We start from the raw sequence: 21,889 nt of genomic DNA on the forward strand, positions 1-21,889 counted from the left end.
CGCAACTATTCAAATAGTGCGCTTGTAGTCCAATGTGTCCCATAAGGACACCAATCTGTCCTACTTCCGCTTAATCCGGATTGTCTTCCGACATAGGATTTTCGCCATTCATCCTACCGTTTCAATGCTCCACAATGCTATATGCAAGCTCATTGCCCACTCATTCATCAAGTTTTCGATTACAGCCAAGTCGTTTGTCCTCTCTTTTCCCGTACTCCGCTATGGCCTGGCACCCAAACGATGCAGATCGTTTAATCTTCAGAGAAGGCGTCAATCTCCTTACACTGCTAGACCGTCCGTGACCTTAGCATCCTAGTTGTTATAGCCTTAATGGGCAACTTACTATCCCCAAAGATATTCCAGACACTTCGGTAGCCGGAAACAGAACTCAGTCTGCGTCCTCAATGGAGTCACACAGACCTGTTTTCTGCTTCAGCTTTGAAATAGAAATACCGGAGTTCGGTCAATCCAAGACTGTTGTTGTTGTAGCAGTGTGTTATACACTGAGGCGGCAGCCCTTACCGATGAAGAACTCCATCGGGTCAATCCGGTACGTACAACCGTCTGCCATGGGATTGATCCAAGACTGTAACAACCGCTTGCACTTGACCTCCCAGATACATATGCTAACCTCTGCGCCAAGGTGGCCTCCACCTTTCGAATTGGGCCATCTTTACTATTCGGAAAAGGGAGATTTCAGTTTGGGCAAACCCCCCCAGTCTTGCTCAGTTGCATATAATCTTAAGACCCTGCATATATGATTCAGTCCTTTCCCATAAAAGATTTATAACATCGTCTGCAAAGCAAACGAAATAAAATCCCTCTTCAACAGTAGTAGAAATGCACCCTATGACGTGCGTGACCTGTGCCTTTTTATCCCTTATCCTTGTCATGGGATCCTCATTTTCCAGTTCCTTAGAAATTGGCTTTTTCGGTCCGTAAGTACCTGGTACTCTTGTTACTGGTCTAAGTATTGGATCTGTGTATCGGTCCTGTCTGTCATACCGATCTGCCTGTGACAAAAGCATGAATGCGCATGGTTTTGGATAGAAAGGTCGTAAGGTCTTTGGTGCAGCATAACTTCTCTGGAGGTTAACACGTCCGCAAAAATATGCTTTGTAAAAACTCAAACATTTAAATCGGGAGAGAGGCAAACATATGCTACTTTGGACCAAGCTAGCAACAAGGCCTCCTCTCGACAGACGAATATTACTCTATGCAAGACACTGATACTACCCGTGTTGTTATAGGGTTCTGAAGCATGGGTATTTGTGAGAGCAGATAAGGCAGTGCTTGGAGTATTTGAGAGAAAGATTATTCCTAAAATATATGGAACAGTTTGCGTTAATGGAGAATATAGGCAAAGTATGAACCACGAGCTGTATGAGCTGTATGACGACGATAGCATGGTTAGGTCATGATGTTAGAATGGATGAAGAAGCTCCAGCGAAGAAGTCTTTGGAAGCCAAACACGGTGGTACACGCAAACCGGGAAGACCAAAAGCCCGATGGAAAGATCAAGTGGTGGGTGACACCTCGTAACTTTGTGTCAGAGATTTTAGAATGAGCGCAGAAGATCTAGACGCTTGGAACGCTATTCTACCTACGGCTAGTGGAACAAATGTTCTGTTATAGCCAATTAAAGTAAGAAAGTAATAGGTTTCCTGTAAAATTGGACGCAATTTATGATGCCTAGAAGTCGAATCCACTTAATATGGTTCAATAAGGACCATATTGGAGGTAAGCATGTCCGCCTTTGAACGCCTGGGATCAAATCTCGGCTAGAACATCAGAAAAATATTTTCAGCGGTGATTATTCCCTTCTAGTGCTGGCGACAGTTGTAAGTACTCCCCTTAGGTAATCAGCCGTGTAACGTCACTATAAAGTGGCGGCGCTCTGCGGCAAGTGGTTCGGAAAAAAATTAAGGTTCCTTATCATTGACCTTTAATCGGACACGGCTTTCGGTCTCTGCATAAAAAAGATGGCCCCAATGATAAGCTCCGAACGGCTTTTCGCATAGTGATTGCACTTGACGGTAAAGTTTTAACATGGCATGTCAGATACCTCACAAATGCAAACAGCATTAGTAAAGGCATAACCACCAAAGGCATGCATGCTTACCTCTGCGCCACGGTGGCCTTCAAATCTTAGCAAATTTAAAAATTGTAAAAAAACTAGTATAAATAATAAATATTTCGTTTCATTTTCAGATTATGATGGACATACAACTAATCCATACTATTGATACTGAGTATTCTGCAGACTCGGTGGAATGGTGTCCACATCCTGATTTTAAAAATCTCTTTGTATGTGGTACATATCAGCTGAAAGAAAGTTCTGAGGAAAACCACGATGCTACGATGGCGGCATGTCATCGCAAAGGCCGCATATATCTTTATAAGTTTGATGAAAGTGATAGATCACTTTTAGAGCTAAATCGTGTAGAAACTGCAGCAATTTTGGACATGAGATGGTTGAAAACAACAAGCAATGTTTTTCCAATTTTAGCCACAGCAACAGCATTGGGAAATGTTGAAGTATACATTGTTGAGGAGCTGAAATTAAAATGTGTTCAGGTCTTTCGCCTGAATCCGAGTGAAAACAACTTGCTAACATTATCACTAGATTGGGGACTTTCTGCTGATGAAGCCAACATATCTGAAGGTAAACAAAACCAACTTCTCACTTCGGATTCCAAAGGAAATATAAGTCTTGCGGCATGGTCCAGCGAGAGAAATCTTGAAATGATTCGCAGTTGGCATGCTCATGAGTTCGAAGCTTGGATTTGTGCATTTGATAAATGGGACAAAAATCTTGTCTACACCGGGGGTGATGACACCTTTTTGCATGTGTACGATTTGCGCTCCGAGACTCGTTCCATGGTCAACAAGTCCCACAATGCAGGTGTGACATGTCTACTGAGTCATCCAAAGCGTGAAAAGATCCTCTTGACGGGCAGTTATGATGAAAAATTGCGTACATTCGATACTAGAACAATGAAGACGCCATTGAGTGAGCTTGACTTGCAGGGTGGAATATGGCGTATAAAATCCGACCCTGTAAAACATGATTTGATGTTATGCGCTTGCATGTATCATAACTTCAGCATTGTTGACCTATGTAATGTTTATTCACCATCATTGGTTGGCAAGTTCGAGGAACATGAAAGCATATGCTATGGCGCCGACTGGTCTACGAATGTGGATGACAACTTTTATATGGCAACATGTTCATTTTATGATCATAAACTATGCATCTCAAGTGTTAATCCTTCTTTAAAATAAAATCAAATTAAAACAAAACTAGTTTTATTTTTCCTGTGAATTTACTCATTGCAAAATAAAGATTTTGTCGCGTGCGGAATGTAGCATGGTGTAAATTACTTAATTAAATTATTTATTAAATTAATTAAAATTACTAATAAGAGCTGTGTTCGATAACTCAAAAATTTGTTCAAATTTGCAAATTTGCACAAATTTTTACTGGAAGTAGATCCCGTACTTTATTTGCCAGCATAAGAGAGTGCGAGAGAGCAAATTTTGACAGTTTGAAAATAGAGAACCTGCAATTTTACTTGGACTTTTTTGCCAGCAGAAATTTGCAACTTTGAATAGATTACATGAAAATACAAAAGCTAACACCAAAATGGATCAAAAAGGCAGAGGTAAATATAAAAATATTCTTACTTTACTTTAATTGGCTATGACAGAACATTTGTTCCACTAGCCGAACGTGGAATAGCGTTCCAAGCGCCTCGATCTTCTGTGCTCATTCTAAAATCTCTGACACCAAGTTTCGAGGTGTCTCCCACCACTTGATCTTTCCATCGGGCTTTTGGTCTTCCCGGTTTACGTGTACCACCGTGTTTGCCTTCAAGAGATTGCTTTGCTGGAGCTTCTTCATCCATTCTGTCAACATGATTGCATCATATGCTTTTTGATTGTTGTTCAAATGAGAGCATCTTTAATTGCTCCGCCATGGCCTAGCACTGATTTCATTCACAGCGAAAATGCCTATTAAATTTTTGCTAAATCCGACGGACTCTTTGCTTTGTCAGAACACAAACAAAAGACAACAGTATGGAAGCAGAGTTGATTCGGCCCATTTCGTTACATTTGCAATTAAATTATTTAATTACATTTGCAATTAAAATTGTGCGAAATTTATCCTGATGCAGGGACATGTCGCTACTATTTTGCTCGCAGAACTCAATACCACTTGTACGGATTGTGTTCGTATTATATACGTCATCATTTTTTTTAGTGCGTTTTGACAGTTTATCGTTTGAAAAGTCGAAGTCAGTCAGACAGGCTTAAGGCTTTAAGATGCGCACCAAAACTATTGAACAATCCGTTTCCAAATGTGAACCACCCATTAAGTTCATTGGGTGCAGACGCAATTTTACGTACTTGAGCTTTCATATAGGTAAAAGTCATTCAATACTGTGGTTGTAAAGTAACGGGATTTTAAACATTCCGCATTCATAAGCTTTTGTCATTAATATTTGTGGCATAAATGGAAAAGGGGCGTCGAAAAATTATTGCGAATTAAATTGTATCTGCCGGTGTGACATTTAGCGATTATCTACAATTATTAATTTACTTAAGTGTGTTGTTTCATGGCATTTATCCTTTGACCACATATAACAAATTATTTTTATTGCAAAATGGCTTGCAAAAATGACGAGATTAACATCGAACGTTTGCTGGATCATATGTTATTATTTAATCCTAATTTAAAGGACAATACGGAAAAATTGCCTCTGATCAAAGCCAAATTAGAAGAACAGATAAAGGCGAAGGCTATTGTGCGCTTAGAAGTGGAACCATTGTTTGAACCATTGTGTGAATCAGTTACCAACAAAATATATCGACTGCAGCGGTTGTTGGAAAATTGCCAAGTTAAAAAGGATTTGCAGGGCGAGAATGTAAGTTATATAAAATGCCAAAAAACCTTTAAATCTGAAGTGTCCTTCTCGGATACAAGTGATGACGAAGCCTTAATTATAAAGAAAATGCGCTCTCTGAACGCAAAAAACTATGGCATACAGCACCAACGGCGAGGGCATGATAATAATACTGGTGAATTAAAGGATTACATTCCTTTGTCGCTAAGTAAAACACCTCGCAAACGTAAGAGATCTTCAAAGTTTATATCTCCCATTAAATCGGGCCAGTCTCGTCGAGATGAACATAAGAAACATAAGCGATCAAAATCGAAAAAAGATAACACCGTCTCCACCACAACCCTGCAATGTGAAGAGGATATTGTTGTCGAAGACACCGAAACACGATCTTTCCACATTACTATTCCTTCTTTGTTTAAAAATGCATTTCATGAATTTAACATCAGTAGCTTGCCCAAAAGTCGTGTCATATTTGACGCCAAGGCACAGCATGCCAAGCAAAAGATGCTACAGGAGTCAACAAGATCATCACAAACTTGTAAAAAATCAAATAGAAAAAGAAAAAGTATTTCAGCAGATCTCGGTGCAAGTCAGAGAGAGATGGATGATGAAGATTTTACGCAGCTTATTAATGATGTCATTGGATCGTGTGGCAACGATGAGGAAACTAGACAAGCAGCAAATGCTTTAGAAAATATCAACAATGACATTATAGACAATTATAATGTCTTATCGAGTGACCATTGCCCACAGATTGATTTTTTGGGATTTGAAAATCAAAAATTAGGAAAACACCGACACAAATCTTCTAAAAAACATTCCAAGGAAAAGACTTTACCCAAGAAACGAGGTCGCAAATCTAAAAAGGACACCAGCTTTATGTCACAACCATCACAAAATAGTGATTTGGTGGAGTATTTTAAAAACTTTGCCAAAGATTGCACTGCATTGCCTGGGTCAACAACACCAGCAGCATCTTCTACCATGTCACAGCCACTAGTCTCGTCCACCACACAAACTTTCGAATTTATTGATCAGCAGGATACGGGCTACATACTATTGGAGAATGGTAACACATGTCAATTGGTAACAACAAATAGTTTGACATTCGATGATACCCAAATACAATCAAATAATATAAACGTTACAACTTCATATCAAGATTCGGTAAGTAGAAACAAATAAAATCATACTTATGTTAAAAAAAAACGTAATCTTCGAAACTAAAGTTAAGAAATTTGGGCTAGTCTATTGGATTGGGAAAGTCGCAACCTATAATGGGTACGTTGTCGGGGTGCTCTCAGAGTACTATAAAGCTTCTTTCAGATTTGTCAAATATTTGACCCAACTTGTTTTATCATTTTTACCCAAAATATGTCAAATTCGTAAATTCTTGATTTTGTATTCACATTAGACACATTTATGCGTTAACCATTAGATCAAAATCATTCTTTTTATTAACCCTATATTCGATTGCATGTTAAATTTGTGTTTTCTTGTTTGATCGTACATTTTTTTTTTTGTAAGATCAAACAAGGAAACACAAATTTTACATGCATATATAAATAAAAAGACTTTTTTGATCTAATGGTCAACTCTATTTGATTTGCTAATACAGGCCTTAAATATTTTTCTTCCTGTTTCTATATATATATATATATTTTTTTTTCTTAATTTTTACTAACACTTTGTATGAAACAGTAATGGAAACACTTGTTTAAGCTTGTGGATTCACTAGAGTGTGTAAAGTGGCACAAATTACAACCCCGATGTAGTGGACGCTAATTTCCAACTTGAATTGTTTAATAGGTGATTGTCCAACTAGATGCAATGTTGACTTTGTCGTAAATTTGGTTTTAAGATTTGGTGCAGAAATCAGTGCGTGTTAGCCTATCACAGATGCTAGACCAATTCCCAAATTTTCCCCACGACGTTTCCCACTTTCCGTGTTCCCACGCTTTTCAATTGTGTATTTAGAATTTGTTTTTTTGTAATCCGCCTTACAATTGCCAGCTACATGTCCTTCAAGTGAATAGACGTTAAGTTCGTCCGGGCCGAAGTTTGAATACCCACCACCTCGGTGAAAAATGCATAATTTTTGCCCCCACATCAGCTTTATCGAAATATGGTACGACTTGGACCACATTTGACACAGAGTACAAGTCATTGTTCAATTTTTTAGAACAATCTATTGGTCTTTTTGGTAGCCGTATCCAAATATAGATTGATCTGAACCGACATCCGTGTCGTATAGGATGTCGAAAAGCCTTAAACTAAACGCTGTGTCAAATTTAAGCGAAATCGGATTATAAATGTGCATTTTATGGGGTCAAGACTTTATATCGAGAGATCGGTCTATGTGGTCTATATACGCGATACAAATTAATCTGCACAACTCTTAGCTTCCTCATTCCAACGATCTCAGTAGCCGGTTCTTCATTATTCATTTATGCTCTATTCCTCATTCACTCACTATTTTCTATTCTCATTTCTTCATTCACTATCTATTCTTCATTATTCTAAATCATTTTTTATACCCACCACCGACGGATGGGGCTATATTCATTTTGTCATTCCGTTTGCAACACATCGAAATATCCATTTCCGACCCTATAAAGTATATATATTCTTGATCAGCGTAAAAATCTAAGACGATCTAGACATGTCCGTCCGTCTGTCTGTTGAAATAACGCTACAGTCTTTAAAAGTGGAGATATTGAGCTGAAACTTTGCACAGAGTCTTTTTTGTCCATAGGCAGGTTAAGTTCGGGCTATTTTGGACTATATCTTGTTATATCCCCCATATAGACCGATCCCCCGATTTAGGGTCTTAGGCGAATAAAAGCCACATTTATTATCCGATTTTGCTGAAATTTAGGACAGTGAGTTGTGTTAGGCCGTTCGACATCCTCCGTCAATATGGCTCAGATCGTTTCAGATTTGGATATAGCTGCCATATAGACCGATCCTCCGATTTAGGGTCTTAGGCCCATAAAGGTCACATTTATTATCCGATTTTGCTGAAATTCGGGACAGTGAGTTGTGTTAGGCCCTTCGACATCCTTCGTTAATTTGGCTCAGATCGGTCCAGATTTGGATATAGCTGCCATATAGACCGATCCTCCGATTTAGGGTCTTAGGCCCATAAAAGCCACATTTATTATCCGATATTGCTGAAATTCGGGACAGTGAGTTGTGTTAGGCCCTTCGACATCCTTCGTTAATTTGGCTCAGATCGGTCCAGATTTGGATATAGCTGCCATATAGACCGATCCTCCGATTTAGGGTCTTAGGCCCATAAAAGTCACATTTATTATCCGATTTTGCTGAAATTTAGGACAGTGAGTTGTTTTAGGCCGTTCGACATCCTCCGTCAATATGGCTCAGATCGTTTCAGATTTGGATATAGCTGCCATGTAGACTGATCCTCCGATTTAGGGTCTTAGGCCCATAAAAGTCACATTTATTATCCGATTTTGCTGAAATTCGGGACAGTGAGTTGTGTTAGGCCTTTCGACATCTTCCGTCAATATGGCTCAGATCGTTTCAGACTTGGATATAGCTGCCATATAGACCGATCCTCCGATTTAGGGTCTTAGGCCCATAAAAGCCACATTTATTATCCGATTTTGATGAAATTCGGGACAGTAAATTGTGTTAGGCCCATCGACATCCTTCGTCAATTAGGTCCAGATCAGTTCAGACTTGGATATAGCTGCCATATAGACCGATCCTCCGATTTAGGGTCTTAGGCCCATAAAAGCCACATTTATTATCCGATATTGCTGAAATTCGGGACAGTGAATTGTGTTAGGCCCTTCGACATCCTTCGTTAATTTGGCCCAGATCGGTCCAGATTTGGATATAGCTGCCATATAGACCGATCCTCCGATTTAGGGTCTTAGGTCCATAAAAGCCACATTTATTATCCGATTTCGCTGAAATTTGGGACAGTGAGTTGTGTTAGGCCCTTCGACATTTTCCGTCAATATGGCTCAGATCGGTCCAGATTTGGATATAGCTGCATATAGACCGATCTCTCGGTTTTAGGTTTTCGGGCCATAAAAAGCGCATTTATTGTCCGATGTTGCCGAAATTTGGGACAAAGAGTTAAGTTAAGCCCCTCCACATATTTCTGCAATTTTGTCTAGATCGTTCAATATTTGCATATAGATGCCATAAAAACCGATTATGAATTTTCGACCGGATTTTGAGGAAAGGTGGTTCACATATATACCCGAGGTGGTGGGTATTCAAAGTACGGCCCGGCCGAAGTTAACGCCTTTTTACTTGTTATTTATATATAATCTGTGCCACCTTTGCTATATTAGCGTCATAGTTTAAAATTTTTTCATTTTTCCGTGTTGCTTTTGTGGAATTTGTGTGCAGAACTGCATTTTTGCAACGCGATGCTCAAAACCAAAGCTTTACGCTCATTCCGTCTAAATCCTAGTACTGACATCGACTTTTCGCCCGAACAACTGTCAAAACGCATTAAGTCTAGTACTGACTTCGACTTTTCACAAGAACAACAGTCAAAACGCACTATAAAAAAAAATTGTGCATCCGTACAATTGGAACTGAGTTTTATGAGCAAAATAGTAGCGACATCTCTCGGCATCAGAATAAATTTCGCACAATTTTAATAGCAAATGTAATTATATGCTCACGAAATGGGCCGAATCAACTCTGCTTTAGTACTGTTGTCTTTGTTGTGTATTGCTGTTTGACTTTTGTTTGTGTGCTGACAAAGAAAAGAGTCCGCGGATTTCACAATAATTTAATGGGCATTTTCGCTGTGAATGAAGCCAGTACTAGGCTTTACAAAAAATGGTGATGAAAAAATGCGAACACATACCGTTGAAGTGGTACTCAGTTCTATAAGCAAAATAGTAGCGACATGTATATGCGCCAATACAAATTTCGCTTCAATTAATTGCCAATGTAATTAAATGCTCGCAATCAACTTTGTTTTCTTATGTTGTTTTTGTTGTGTGTTGTTGTTTGACTTTTGTTTGTGTTCTTGTAAAGATTAGAATACGTAGGATTTCGCAATAATTTAATAGGCATTTTCGTTACGAATGAAGTCAGTACTAGGGTTAATGGCAGCTTTACATTTATGCTACGTATACGAGAGCATAGCCGCTTATTTCCTGCCTCATTAGATACAAAAACCCTACAACGCTTTTATATAAAGGCCTTAAAAACTCTTGTGTTATCTACCCTCTTACGCTGCTGGTTGTGACTGTTGTGAGTGCAATGTGTGTGTATTGGTGATTTTATATACTTTTGCAGCATTTCATTCTCGTGTTCACAAAACATTTTTTTTCGTTCATTTATGATATTGCATGCATAGATTTGTTTACTTTATTTTGCGTTCATGCTAAATGTTTTCCCAGTCAGCTGCACATGAGATACGTACAAGTATCCGACATTTTTGTGGTTGCTTTAAAAAGGGCGCTCGTCTTTGCACTTTTTATATACAAAAGGCAGCAGAATTTATTCTGTGTGCGGACGCATTGCAGCATTACCGTTCAATCGATTGAACTAAACATGGCTGTTGTCGTGTTTTTGTAGTTCATGTGGATGGATTTGATGCTCCAGTGGGGTATGGCTTTGCATATCCAGTGCATAATTTTTATAAAGATGAGAATAGGGGCAGCCATAACAAAGTGGATTGCAGTCAGTTTTGCACTGACTAGCGTGCCGTTTTGGGAGCGCCTTGTATTCTCATGTAATCAAATGTATTTCAAGATATTATGGATAGAGGTCGCGATTGTTGTTGTTTTTAGGTCAAAGAAAATAAAGGAAGCAAGAGTGCGATTGCTAAGAGTAAACAAATAACAAAGAAAAATTTTGTCTAAGGACAAAATTGTGAAAATTCCTCTAAAATTTAATAAAATTTCCATGAAATTTTCTCTAAAGACAAAATTTCCAAGAAATTTTCTCTAAAGACAAAATTTCCAAGAAATTTTCTCTAAAGACAAAATTTCCAAGAAATTTTCTCTAAAGACAAAATTTCCAAGAAATTTTCTCTAAAGACAAAATTTCCAAGAAATTTTCTCTAAAGACAAAATTTCCAAGAAATTTTCTCTAAAGACAAAATTTCCAAGAAATTTTCTCTAAAGACAAAATTTCCAAGAAATTTTCTCTAAAGACAAAATTTCCAAGAAATTTTCTCTAAAGACAAAATTTCCAAGAAATTTTCTCTAAAGACAAAATTTCCAAGAAATTTTCTCTAAAGACAAAATTTCCAAGAAATTTTCTCTAAAGACAAAATTTCCAAGAAATTTTCTCTAAAGACAAAATTTCCAAGAAATTTTCTCTAAAGACAAAATTTCCAAGAAATTTTCTCTAAAGACAAAATTTCCAAGAAATTTTCTCTAAAGACAAAATTTCCAAGAAATTTTCTCTAAAGACAAAATTTCCAAGAAATTTTCTCTAAAGACAAAATTTCCAAGAAATTTTCTCTAAAGACAAAATTTCCAAGAAATTTTCTCTAAAGACAAAATTTCCAAGAAATTTTCTCTAAAGACAAAATTTCCAAGAAATTTTCTCTAAAGACAAAATTTCCAAGAAATTTTCTCTAAAGACAAAATTTTCAAGAAATTTTCTCTAAAGACAAAATTTTCAAGAAATTTTCTCTAAAGACAAAATTTCCAAGAAATTTTCTTTAAAGACAAAATTTCCAAGAAATTTTCTTTAAAGACAAAATTTCCAAGAAATTTTCTCTAAAGATAAAATTTCCAAGAAATTTTCTCTAAAGAAAAAATTTTCAAGAAATTTTCTCTAAAGATAAAATTTCCAAGAAATTTTCTCTAAAGACAAAATTTCCAAGAAATTTTCTCTAAAGACAAAATTTGCACGAAATGTTCTCTATTACTGCAATCTTCTCGTTTTTAATTGGATTTTTTGTAATTTTTCTTTCTTTTAGCCTTTAAATGAAAATACAAATTTACCTGTTATAACTGAAGCTCAATTTCGTTCTTTGGCACAAGGCACTGTTATTCAACAAAATTCATTTGGCTGTTCATCGTCTTTAAGCTCAACCAAGATGACCATAAGTGAGACAACACCGCGACCAGCGCACAATTCTTCCTTCGAGGTTTTGGATTTATCGCTTAAATCTAACATGAATGCAGTAAATATAGCACAAAAGGAAAGTAACTTCATGCACAATGAAGATATTCCTATAGAATTGGAATTGTCCCTTGATCAAAGTTTATTGCAAGCAGATGTCCCCTTGGATTTATCTGTACGTTCGACATCCTTTCAGAACGCCACCACTTCAAGTGTGCTTGAAAACCTTAATGACGGATTTTCAACGACGCAGTGCATTATGGTTGATGATGGGCAGAACGATGAATTTATACGTCGTCTCATTGAGACAAGTGATTTTGATTTGGGTATTGATCAGCTACCGGAGGAGAATGGCGACAACAAATCATTTAAAACAGCCTTAGATATGCCATTGTTGGAGGGCATGAACGAAAATCCAAATTCAGTTACCCAAGGTAAATCATGCTGGTTTTTTGTTTTTTAATAGCTTCATTACCTTTCATTTCTTGCATAGAATCGAATCAAGCATTGGCGAATGATTCGACGTATGCTTCGATGACGGAAGATTCATCACCACATTTCAACTGTTCTTTGGGGGAGGACTACTATTTTGCCGATCAATCGACTAAGGAAATATTCAATCAATTGCTTGATATTGACTGCTCTTCAAAGGTTGTTACAATAGACACCAACAATAACAATGACAAGGAAAATTGTATTTTATTGCCATCAGCGGACGCCTCTTTATCCGAAAACTCAAAGCCAAAAACAGAAATAGAAAATGCTAAGGTGAGAACAATGAGCTTTTAAAAAATATTTATATTTTTTCTTACTATGTAACTTTTATGACAGAACTCAAGTGAGCCACAGAAGAAACCCAATACACCGCCGTTGGGAGAGAGTGATACAACGATTTGTAAGCCTTCAACACCTTCCGACAACAATGCTGGAGTTCAAAATGCCCAAAGAATACTTAGACGTCGACTTACTGTAGCCCAAAGGATAGAAACGCCCGCTAGTATATTACTAAATAAAATAGTTTCTCTTAATGGAGACAAAATTAGCATCACTATTTCAAATGAGACTGAAAATTTAAATTCCAAACTGGAAACTTCCAAAAATTCGACACACAAAAACAATCCAATAGCAGTGGAAAATAAAGTCTGTGTGAACAGTAGGAAGGACATACAGCCTATTCGAAGCAGAGAAAATTCCAGAAGTACTAACCGCATGAAGTGTGCAACTAATGATAAGTCTGGAGATAAGAATGCAAAGGAAGCCAGTGAAGTAAAACAAGCCCCTAAAAATGTCGCCGCCATTGAAGAATTTGAAAATTTCTCAAACAAAATTGACACTGTGAATAAAAGTTATGAAAATCGACTATTGCAAGATGATGTAAATATGAAGAAAGGAAAGTCGATTTGTAATGAGACAGAAAAGGAACAGAGCCAATGTGTAGACGACATATGGTTGGGAGAAACCGAATTTAAGAAGTCATCCTTAGACACCTCTCAGATGATAAAACTATGTTCCTATGCAGAAAGGCGGCATTCATACAAAGAGCACGACAAAACTGAAAAGGAAACAAATTGTACTTCCGCTGGTAAATATGCAAAGAAAACCTATGGTAAGACAAATCAGAAACACAGTAACACAGTTAAGCCTTCCGAATATAAGAAACCCCAGAACGAGTCGTTCAGCAATGAATGCATCTTGGAACAGAATAGTAGCCAAGCATGTTTAAAAAATTATCCTCTAGAATCGAAGAAAATTGCAGCAGCAGATTCGTTAAGCGGCGCAGACTCATTTTTTATATCAAGTTCTACAAAAAAATTGGAAATTAATGCAGACAATGCTTACGACCTACAAAACGATATAGTAGAGCAAAGTGTAGATTTTACCGACGAAAATATTATAATCGACCTCTGCAAACCATTGAATTTAAAAGAGGCAAATATAGATGATGCAGATAATCGCGAAGGACAACAAACTGGTGTTCAAAACACCGACACGGACAACACGCCATTACTTGCCGAAAAAGTTGTATTTTCCATTGAAAAAGTTAAACTAAACGCTGAAAGCTCCGATTTAGAATACAACTTTTTGTCGGACAGCGATAATGGCAGTCAGAAATCTTTAAATAAATCACCATGTGAGGAAGTTGGTAATATGAACAATGATTTTTTAGAAGTAGAACTTCAGCCCGCCGACCTAAGCATCAAAAGAAAATCTATTGAACAGAGCGATAATGATAGCGTTGTGGAATCGTCCTTATCAATTCTAGCAGCTTCTGATTGTTTGGATGAGTGTGAAAGTCATGCATATGATTTACACGTTGAGGATCGATGGGATAATAATGCATTTCAAAGGAACGTCGAAAAGGGCGCCCTTTTCAAAATCACAAGTATATCCACAATTGATAGGGAAGAATTTGAACGTGGCGACGAAGGCAGCTTGATACCCCAGGACCAAGCAATGGAGAACGATAATACATTGTCAGGTGTGGAAAACAACAACAGATGAAATACAGGATTTGTTGTTTTTTAAGTTGCCTAATGTTATTATGTGTTTTTTTTTATATTGTTTCTTTGACTTTAAGATGAAGCTGGTGATTGTAAAAATGCTGGTACATTAACAACCGATAAAGAGGAACTTGAACCTAAAAATATACGAAGCACGAATAGGAACGGCCTGGAGGAGAAGGAATTGTTAACAGAGGGCCATAGTACAAAGCCACCAGGTAATAAATCATTTATAATTTTAAGATTAGTTCGTGACAGGTTGGACAGTACGCGATTAGCAGTTTCAATAGCTAGCCGCATCACTTGAAGAACCTACGACGAAAAATACAAATAGAGATATACCATAGTACAAAATACAGCAAAAAGAAAGGGGGAGGCCAAGTGAATTAAAGGAATTCAGATACGGAAAGAGGTGTTCCTATAATCCCGTGTCTTCTGCGACACAAAGGTGCTCGACAGTCCCCAACGCCTCCTCGTTGTTGATTTTGTTGTTGAAGCAGTGTGTTGGTCTCATCCATTGCTCTGTGGTTTCTTTAAGTATTCAGACCTAGGAACTTTGAGACTAAATTGGGGTGCGTCCAGAGGTGTCTGGTTCTAAGTCAAGTAGGATTGGCTGGACAGTCAAACAGGTGGCGTGTGTCGTATGGTTCATGGTTACAAAAGGGACATATGTACATCTAAAACGCTGAAATTGAGTTCTTATTGTTGTTGTATCAGTATGTTCTATCTTTCGTCTGCTTGATTCTGTTGAGTGTCAAGGCCCAGGAACTCTGCTACTAAGATGGGGTGCGTCCACAGCGGTTTGGCTGGGCAGTTAAACAGGTGACTTGTAGCGTGCGGTCCCTGGTTACAATCGCGACATACATCTTGCACGTTGGCATTAATCCTTTCTCTGTAGGAGTTGAGGCGGCTGCATCTGCCGGAACGTAATTGAACCAGAACTATTGTGGATTGACGGGGCAGTTCGATTTCTTCAGTATCAATTAGTATCTTCAATATCACCCCACCTTGGGGAACTCCCTGTTTCACTCTACGGTGCTTCGACTTTTTATCCATAAATTCCACAAATGACTGGCGACCACACAGATAATTCGCGACCCAGCGTTCCAGGCCTGGCTGGAGGGACGTGTTGGCGATGTCCTCAAATAGTTTGGCATGGCTGACCGCGTCGAATGCCTTCGATAGGTCCAGTGCCACGAGCACCGTCCTATCACATAGCCTGGGCTGATTGAAGCCACGGCAAATGTGTGCGGTAATGGCATGCAAAGCAGTTGTTGTGCTATGCAGTCTTCGAAATCCATGTTGATACTCGGCGAATGGAAATTCTCCTACGAGGCTCGGGAGAAGCGTCTTTGCTACTGGTGAGAGAAGGAAGATCGGTCTGTACGACTCCCCCAAACTCGGGTCCTTTGCAGGCTTCAGTAGCGGGATCACTCTGCTCATTTTCCAGACATCGGGAACTATAAGAGTGTTCAAAGACAGGTTGAGGACAGTAGTAAGGTACTCAACTCCAGGTAAATTCAGATTGTTTAACATCAATGTAGAGATTCCGTCGGGGCGCAACGCCTTGGATGATTGTGATGGCTGTCCATCGGCTTGGAGAACACGAATACGGCGAACGGCTCTCCTCCTTGCCCTGTCACTCTCGGGATGCACAAAAAATTGACGGTTGAACAACCTGGTGCATCTCTTCGGATCAGTCACGTTACTTCGCCAAAAGTGACTGAGGTCCTGTCATCCCGTCTACCTGGGTTCGAGAGCGACTTAACAGTAGACCACAGCTTGCCTAAACCGGTGCCTAAGTTAAAGTGCTCCAAGTGTTCCAGCCACAAATTCTGCTTATGTTCGTTGACTACCCTGTTTATTTCCAGATTCAGCTCACTGATTCTGGGATGAGTGGGGTCCATACAGAGAATCCCATAACGCTCGTCTGCGAGTAGCACTGTATTCAAACGGCTGGTATAAAACAAGCGGCTGCTGCGTTAATGATGTCTCGGAATTTCCTCTCGTCAACTCGCACTTCCGAGGGGGGTGGCAGTTCACTGAATCGGCGATTGGCATACTCTCTGAAGCCAACCCAATCGGTCTATTTCTGATTGATAAACCTCCGGCGCTAAGAGGTTAAGAAGTCGGCTGGTCGGTCGATGGTGAGAATTATGGGGAGGTTGTCTGACACAAAAAAGATGACGGCTTGCATCGCTCATCGGATTGGATCGACTCATAAAATCCACAATCTCATCGATCTTGCCACGGAGACAGTTGCAGTTTAGTTGCAAGAATGATACACTTCCCGGCACTGGCCTGGTCGTTTTTCGAATATCTCTCAAGGCTTCAAGCAATCAAATTGTGATGTACTCAGAATTGATCGTTCTACGTTCCTCAAGCGAAACAGTCGCCACATGATCAGTTTTGCCGAAGAAACAGGCGACCATTGGCTTCAAAGTGCTTCTTTCACGAAAAACTTTCTATGGATTTGGCTCGACTTCGAAGAGCCGATTGTTGTTTTGTTTCGGGCTTATAAGAATAGATCAAGGATTCGACACCAGTGGTGATCTATAAACCTATAGATCACTTAATCTATAAAGTGGAATGTTCCATATGGAGTGGCTGCAATGGCACTCGCGGACAATCAGCGATATCGAGCGGAGAGTCTGAGTTAGAGGCTGGGCGCCACCGCCCCTTTCACAAATACTGAGTACCTATGATGCTCGATATGACAACGCGAGTTATTGGTGTCTTTAAATAACTAATGACCACCCTGTTCCTGCGGCGATCAAGCTTGCTCATCTACAGGATCGCCACCACCACATGAAAATGTACTACGGTAATGACAACAACAACTTAAACTTATTTTAAACCACCGCTATCGTATTTTTCAACATTACTTCGCACTAATCGGCACGAGCCATTTTTTGAGCTTTTTTCACATTGCGGGCATTCCATAAACTTTTTTACGGCAAGGTGTTCATGCAATTCGAATGTATGCTGGTGGAAAAAATGGCCAAGGATGCCTCTATTTTAGGGTTTATTACATGACAATCTTGCATTGTAAGTTCACGCATGGCGTCAATGTTCTCTGGTACAGAGGCTGTTTTTAGACGATCTTTACGAAATTCGACTTTCAACGATCGTCAGCTACTACTGCATATTTTGCCTATGAACATTCACTAAGGAACAAGGGCAAACTTCTCACATATCAATGAATGCAGTCCGATTTAGTTTTTTTAAGCTCAATGATAAGGGTCTCCTTTTTATAGCTGAGTCCGAACGGCGTGCCACAGCTCTTTGGAGAGAAGTTTTTACATGGCATAGTACCTCAAAAATGCTGCCAGCATTAGGAGGGAAAAACCACCGCTGGCATTTTTGTTTTCTGATGGTCACGCCAGGATTCGAACCCTGGCGGAGCTTCATAGGCGGACATGCTAAACTCTGCGCTACGGTGGCCTCCGTACTACTACTGAATCCATTAAAACGGGTTTTCACCATTCTATAGGATGGTGCTTCATTGGAATAAAACATTTAAATTCATCAATGCATTCTTGTCGTGATAATCCACTTCGAAAGTTGTGAAAAATGGTTGAAATGTTCACCAATTATTTCCATTATTTTGTGAAATTACTTTTTTCAACACATAGTGTTGTCTATGCCATAAACTTATATAGCAGCCCTCGTATTATAGAGCTTAGTCCCTTATTATAGAACAATTTTGTAATATTTTTATGTATTTGAAGCAAAGAAACAGAAATTTGACTGCTTCTGTTTTCCTTTCAGATACCGAGAAAGACACCACAGCTGACAATGCAATGTCCCTACTGGAAATGGAATCAAATTTAGAAGAAAATATTTTAAATTTTGAAGAAGACGATGAGGATTTAGATGAACTGGTATTGGATACATCATCATGTTATTTTAGGTGAGTATTTAGTTTAATTTGTTGGTTTTAATAGAAGATGAACTAACATGTACCACCTATGTGTATACAATCTGAAAAAATTTCCAGTTCTCCAAATGAGGATCGTTATGTAGACTCTTTGCCAGACGAAGTTGATCATAATTATAGAAAAACCCAGGAGCCAACCGTAACTGAATCACCGTCCGATACACATTTCATCAAACCTCTACCCGATATACCCAAGCTTCCTACACTGGATAAGATCCTTAATGCTAATGAGGCAAAGAGCGCGACAACAGACAACATATTAAAGAACTTTAAAATACCTAAATTAAAGGTATCGACGACTAAAAAAGTTATGAAACACAACAAAGGCATTACGATGCAGCCCAAGCTTTGCTTAGAGAGAATACCACCCATGAGCGAAACTACAATAAAACTAAAGGATTTCTATGCAAAGTTGAAGCCCATCAAAAACACTGACACTCCTAAAGCGTTGCCAAATGCTTTGAATTTAGCAAAAGTAACCAGGACAATAAAAAATGAAGCACCCGCGGCATTGGTAACAGCAACTGCGCCACCACATTTAGAACAGCCCTTACAAACACAACCAATATTTAAATGTACTTTTAACAACGTTCCGGCAAATTTGTTAACAACTCATACTATGGCAAATTCGAATAATCCGGCCTTAGTTGAACAACGCTGCTCTTTCTATGGTTTTTATCAGATGGCTCTTGTTTTTGGTGTAACTTGCCTGCCACACCTAGAGAACATATGTCCCGCTTCGAATCTCTGTCAAAAGTCTCACCAATTTAATGATGTCGAAAAAGTATTTACATCCCTAATGGCTATGAGTAAATCGGAACTAAATAGGGCCTATTCGTTCGTCTACAATCATTCTAAATTGTACCAACACTTTTTTGTTGTTTTTTGCAATGTCTATACACGACGCAGTGATCGAGTAAAACTTTTGAAATTGGTCAATGATTGTGAACGGTACCCAGAACATGGCCAATTTTTAATTGTGCTGTTCGAAGCATTGGTTACATGTGGCATTAGTCCTATGAATGCGTGTCGCCTGATGCTAAAACGTAGTCGAGACAGATCTCAACCGATAATTGATGCGCTGGTCGCAATCATAATGAAATCGGACTGGACTCTGTTTTTGGACTATATTGAAAGTTTTATAAAAGATAACAACAAATATAACTTCAGCATTGGGGTTCTGGAGCAAATGACACCGGCAATTTTGAGTAGTAAACAAGCGCAACTGAAAGAGATATTCTGCAAATGCGTTCAGACACTACATTGCGAGGAAATGCCACTTCTTAAATGTTCACCCAGTTTAATGAAATGCTTGGCAATGGTAGCTGAGGAAGGAAATAAATATCCATAAATAGTTGGGGTATTCGAAATACCAGAGAGCTCTCATGCACCGCGACACACATACTTCCTTTATTTAACAAACAGACGGTATATACGTTTTTCTTTTAGATTTAGTTTTTTTTATTAATTTTTTTTTGCTTCCTTTTTTTGCAGAGTTACCTTTCGGAAAGGTATTTATATAAATTATACTAAGATTAAATCTTTGATGTAAACATATATACATATATATATATATATAATTTTATGATTTATTTTAACTCGATTTATTAATGAAAAACGTTTTCTCATACATGAATTCTTATTTTATGTTTAAATAGCACCATGTTATAAACTCTTATCATGGTGTTTAAATAAAATTTTACTTTTATGTTTTCCATTCGCTTAAAGTTATTTCTTCTACAGGCACTGGCATTTAGGTTGGAACACAATACCAGACATGAACCAACTAAGCGGTGTATTTTGGAAGACACTTAGGAATTTTGTAAGCAGCACTGAATTCTTGACTTAGATTTTCTTTTTATACCCACCACCGAAGAATGGGGGTATATTAATTTCGTCATTCCGTTTGCAACACATCGAAATATCCATTTGCGGCCCTATAAAGTATATATATTTTTGATCAGCGTAAAAATCTAAGACGATCTAGTCTGTTGAAATCACGCTACAGTCTTTAGAGATATTGAGCTGAAACTTTGCACAGATTCTTTTTTTTTGTCCATAAGCAGGTTAAGTTCGAAGATGAACTATATCTTAATATAGCCCCCATATAGACCGATCCACCGATTTCGGGTCTTAGGTCCATAAAAGCCACATTTATTATCCCATTTTGCTGAAATTTGGGACAGTGAGTTGCGTTTTCGGCCCTTAGTCATCCTTCGATCGGTTCAGATTTGGTTATAGCTGCCATATAGATCGATATCTCGATTTAAGCTCTGGCGACCATAAAAGACGCATTTATTGTCCGATGTCGCCCAAAATTGGGACAGTGAGTTTAGTTAAGTCCCTTGACATACTTCTGCAATATGGCATAGATCGGTCCAGATTTGAATAGACCTGCCATTTAGACAGATCTCTCCATTTAAGGTTTTGGGATCTAAAAGGCGCATTTATTGTCCGATGTCGCCGAAAATTGGGACGGTGAGTTATGTTAAGGCCCTTGACATACTTCTGCAATATGGCATAGATCGGTCCAGATTTGAATATAGCTGCCATTTAGACAGATCTCTCCATTTAAGTTTTTGGGGCCATAAAAGACGCATTTATTGTCCGATGTCGCCGATATTTTGGACAGTGAGTTGAGTTAGGCTCTTCGAAATCCTTCTTCAATTTGGTCCAGATCGTCCCAGATTTGAATATAACTGCCATAAAAGTCGAATTTATTGTCCGATTGCGCCGAAATTTGGGACAGTAAGTTGTGTTAGACCCTTCGACATTCTTCTTCAATTTGGCTCAGAGCGGTCCAGATTTGCATATAGCTGCCATATAGACCGATCTCTCGATTTAAGGTTTTGGGGTCATAAAAGTTGCATTTATTGTCCGATTTCGCAGAAATTTGGGACATTGAGTTGTGTTAGGCTCCTCCTCATTTTTCTGCAACTTGGCCCAAATCGGTCTAGATTAGGATATAACTGTCATATAGACCGATATCTCGATTTAAAGTCTTGGTCCCATAAACGCGCATTTATAAACCGATTTCACTGAAATTTGACACAGTGACTTATGTTAGGCTTTTCGACATCTGCCTCGTATATGGTTCAGATCAGTATAATTTAGGATATAGTTACTAAAAAAGACCAATATTTTGTTATACACAAATGAACAATGACATAAAAGTGGCATTTATTGTCCGATTTTGCCGAAATTTGGGACAGTGCGTTGTTTTAGCCTCTTCGACATCTGCATCGTATATGGTTCAGATCGGTTTTTGTTTTTAGATATAGCTACTAAAAAGACCAATATTTTGTTATACACAATTGAATATTAGTATGTGGTCCAAATCGGAACATATTTCGACATAGCTGCTTTGGGGCATAAGGTATGCATTTTTCACCGAATTTTGACGAAAGGTGGTTTACATATAAAGCCCAGGTGGTCGGTATCCAAAGTTCGGCCCGGCCAAA

General features: G+C 38.5%; 2 protein-coding genes and 1 non-coding gene across 5 annotated transcripts in view; all 3 read left to right on the plus strand.

The window, feature by feature from the left end:
- Window positions 1-3,393, plus strand: part of LOC106083558 (diphthine methyltransferase) — a 41,067-nt gene extending 37,674 nt beyond the window's left edge. For all 3 annotated transcript variants that reach the window (XM_013246651.2, XM_059367959.1, XM_013246650.2), the window contains exon 2: window positions 2,212-3,393. In XM_013246651.2, the coding sequence (XP_013102105.2) occupies window positions 2,215-3,285 (1,071 nt within the window). In that variant the 5' untranslated portion in view covers window positions 2,212-2,214 and the 3' untranslated portion in view covers window positions 3,286-3,393. The remainder of the gene's footprint in view (window positions 1-2,211) is intronic.
- Window positions 3,394-4,498: 1,105 nt separating this feature from the next.
- On the plus strand, window positions 4,499-20,083 carry LOC106083575 (uncharacterized). The gene is made up of 8 exons (XM_013246693.2): window positions 4,499-6,074; window positions 11,842-12,421; window positions 12,481-12,755; window positions 12,819-14,466; window positions 14,566-14,706; window positions 18,260-18,401; window positions 18,489-19,856; window positions 19,923-20,083. The coding sequence occupies exons 1-7, from the start codon at window positions 4,668-4,670 to the stop codon at window positions 19,777-19,779; spliced, it is 5,484 nt and encodes a 1,827-aa protein (XP_013102147.2). The 5' UTR covers window positions 4,499-4,667; the 3' UTR covers window positions 19,780-19,856; window positions 19,923-20,083.
- LOC131997413 (U11 spliceosomal RNA) lies at window positions 10,358-10,621 on the plus strand. The gene has a single exon (XR_009398263.1). It is a non-coding gene; the product is annotated as a U11 spliceosomal RNA (small nuclear RNA).
- Window positions 20,084-21,889: the final 1,806 nt, after the last annotated feature.

This window comes from Stomoxys calcitrans, chromosome 4 (assembly GCF_963082655.1).
Source record: "Stomoxys calcitrans chromosome 4, idStoCalc2.1, whole genome shotgun sequence".
Classification (NCBI taxonomy): Eukaryota; Metazoa; Arthropoda; class Insecta; order Diptera; family Muscidae; genus Stomoxys; species Stomoxys calcitrans.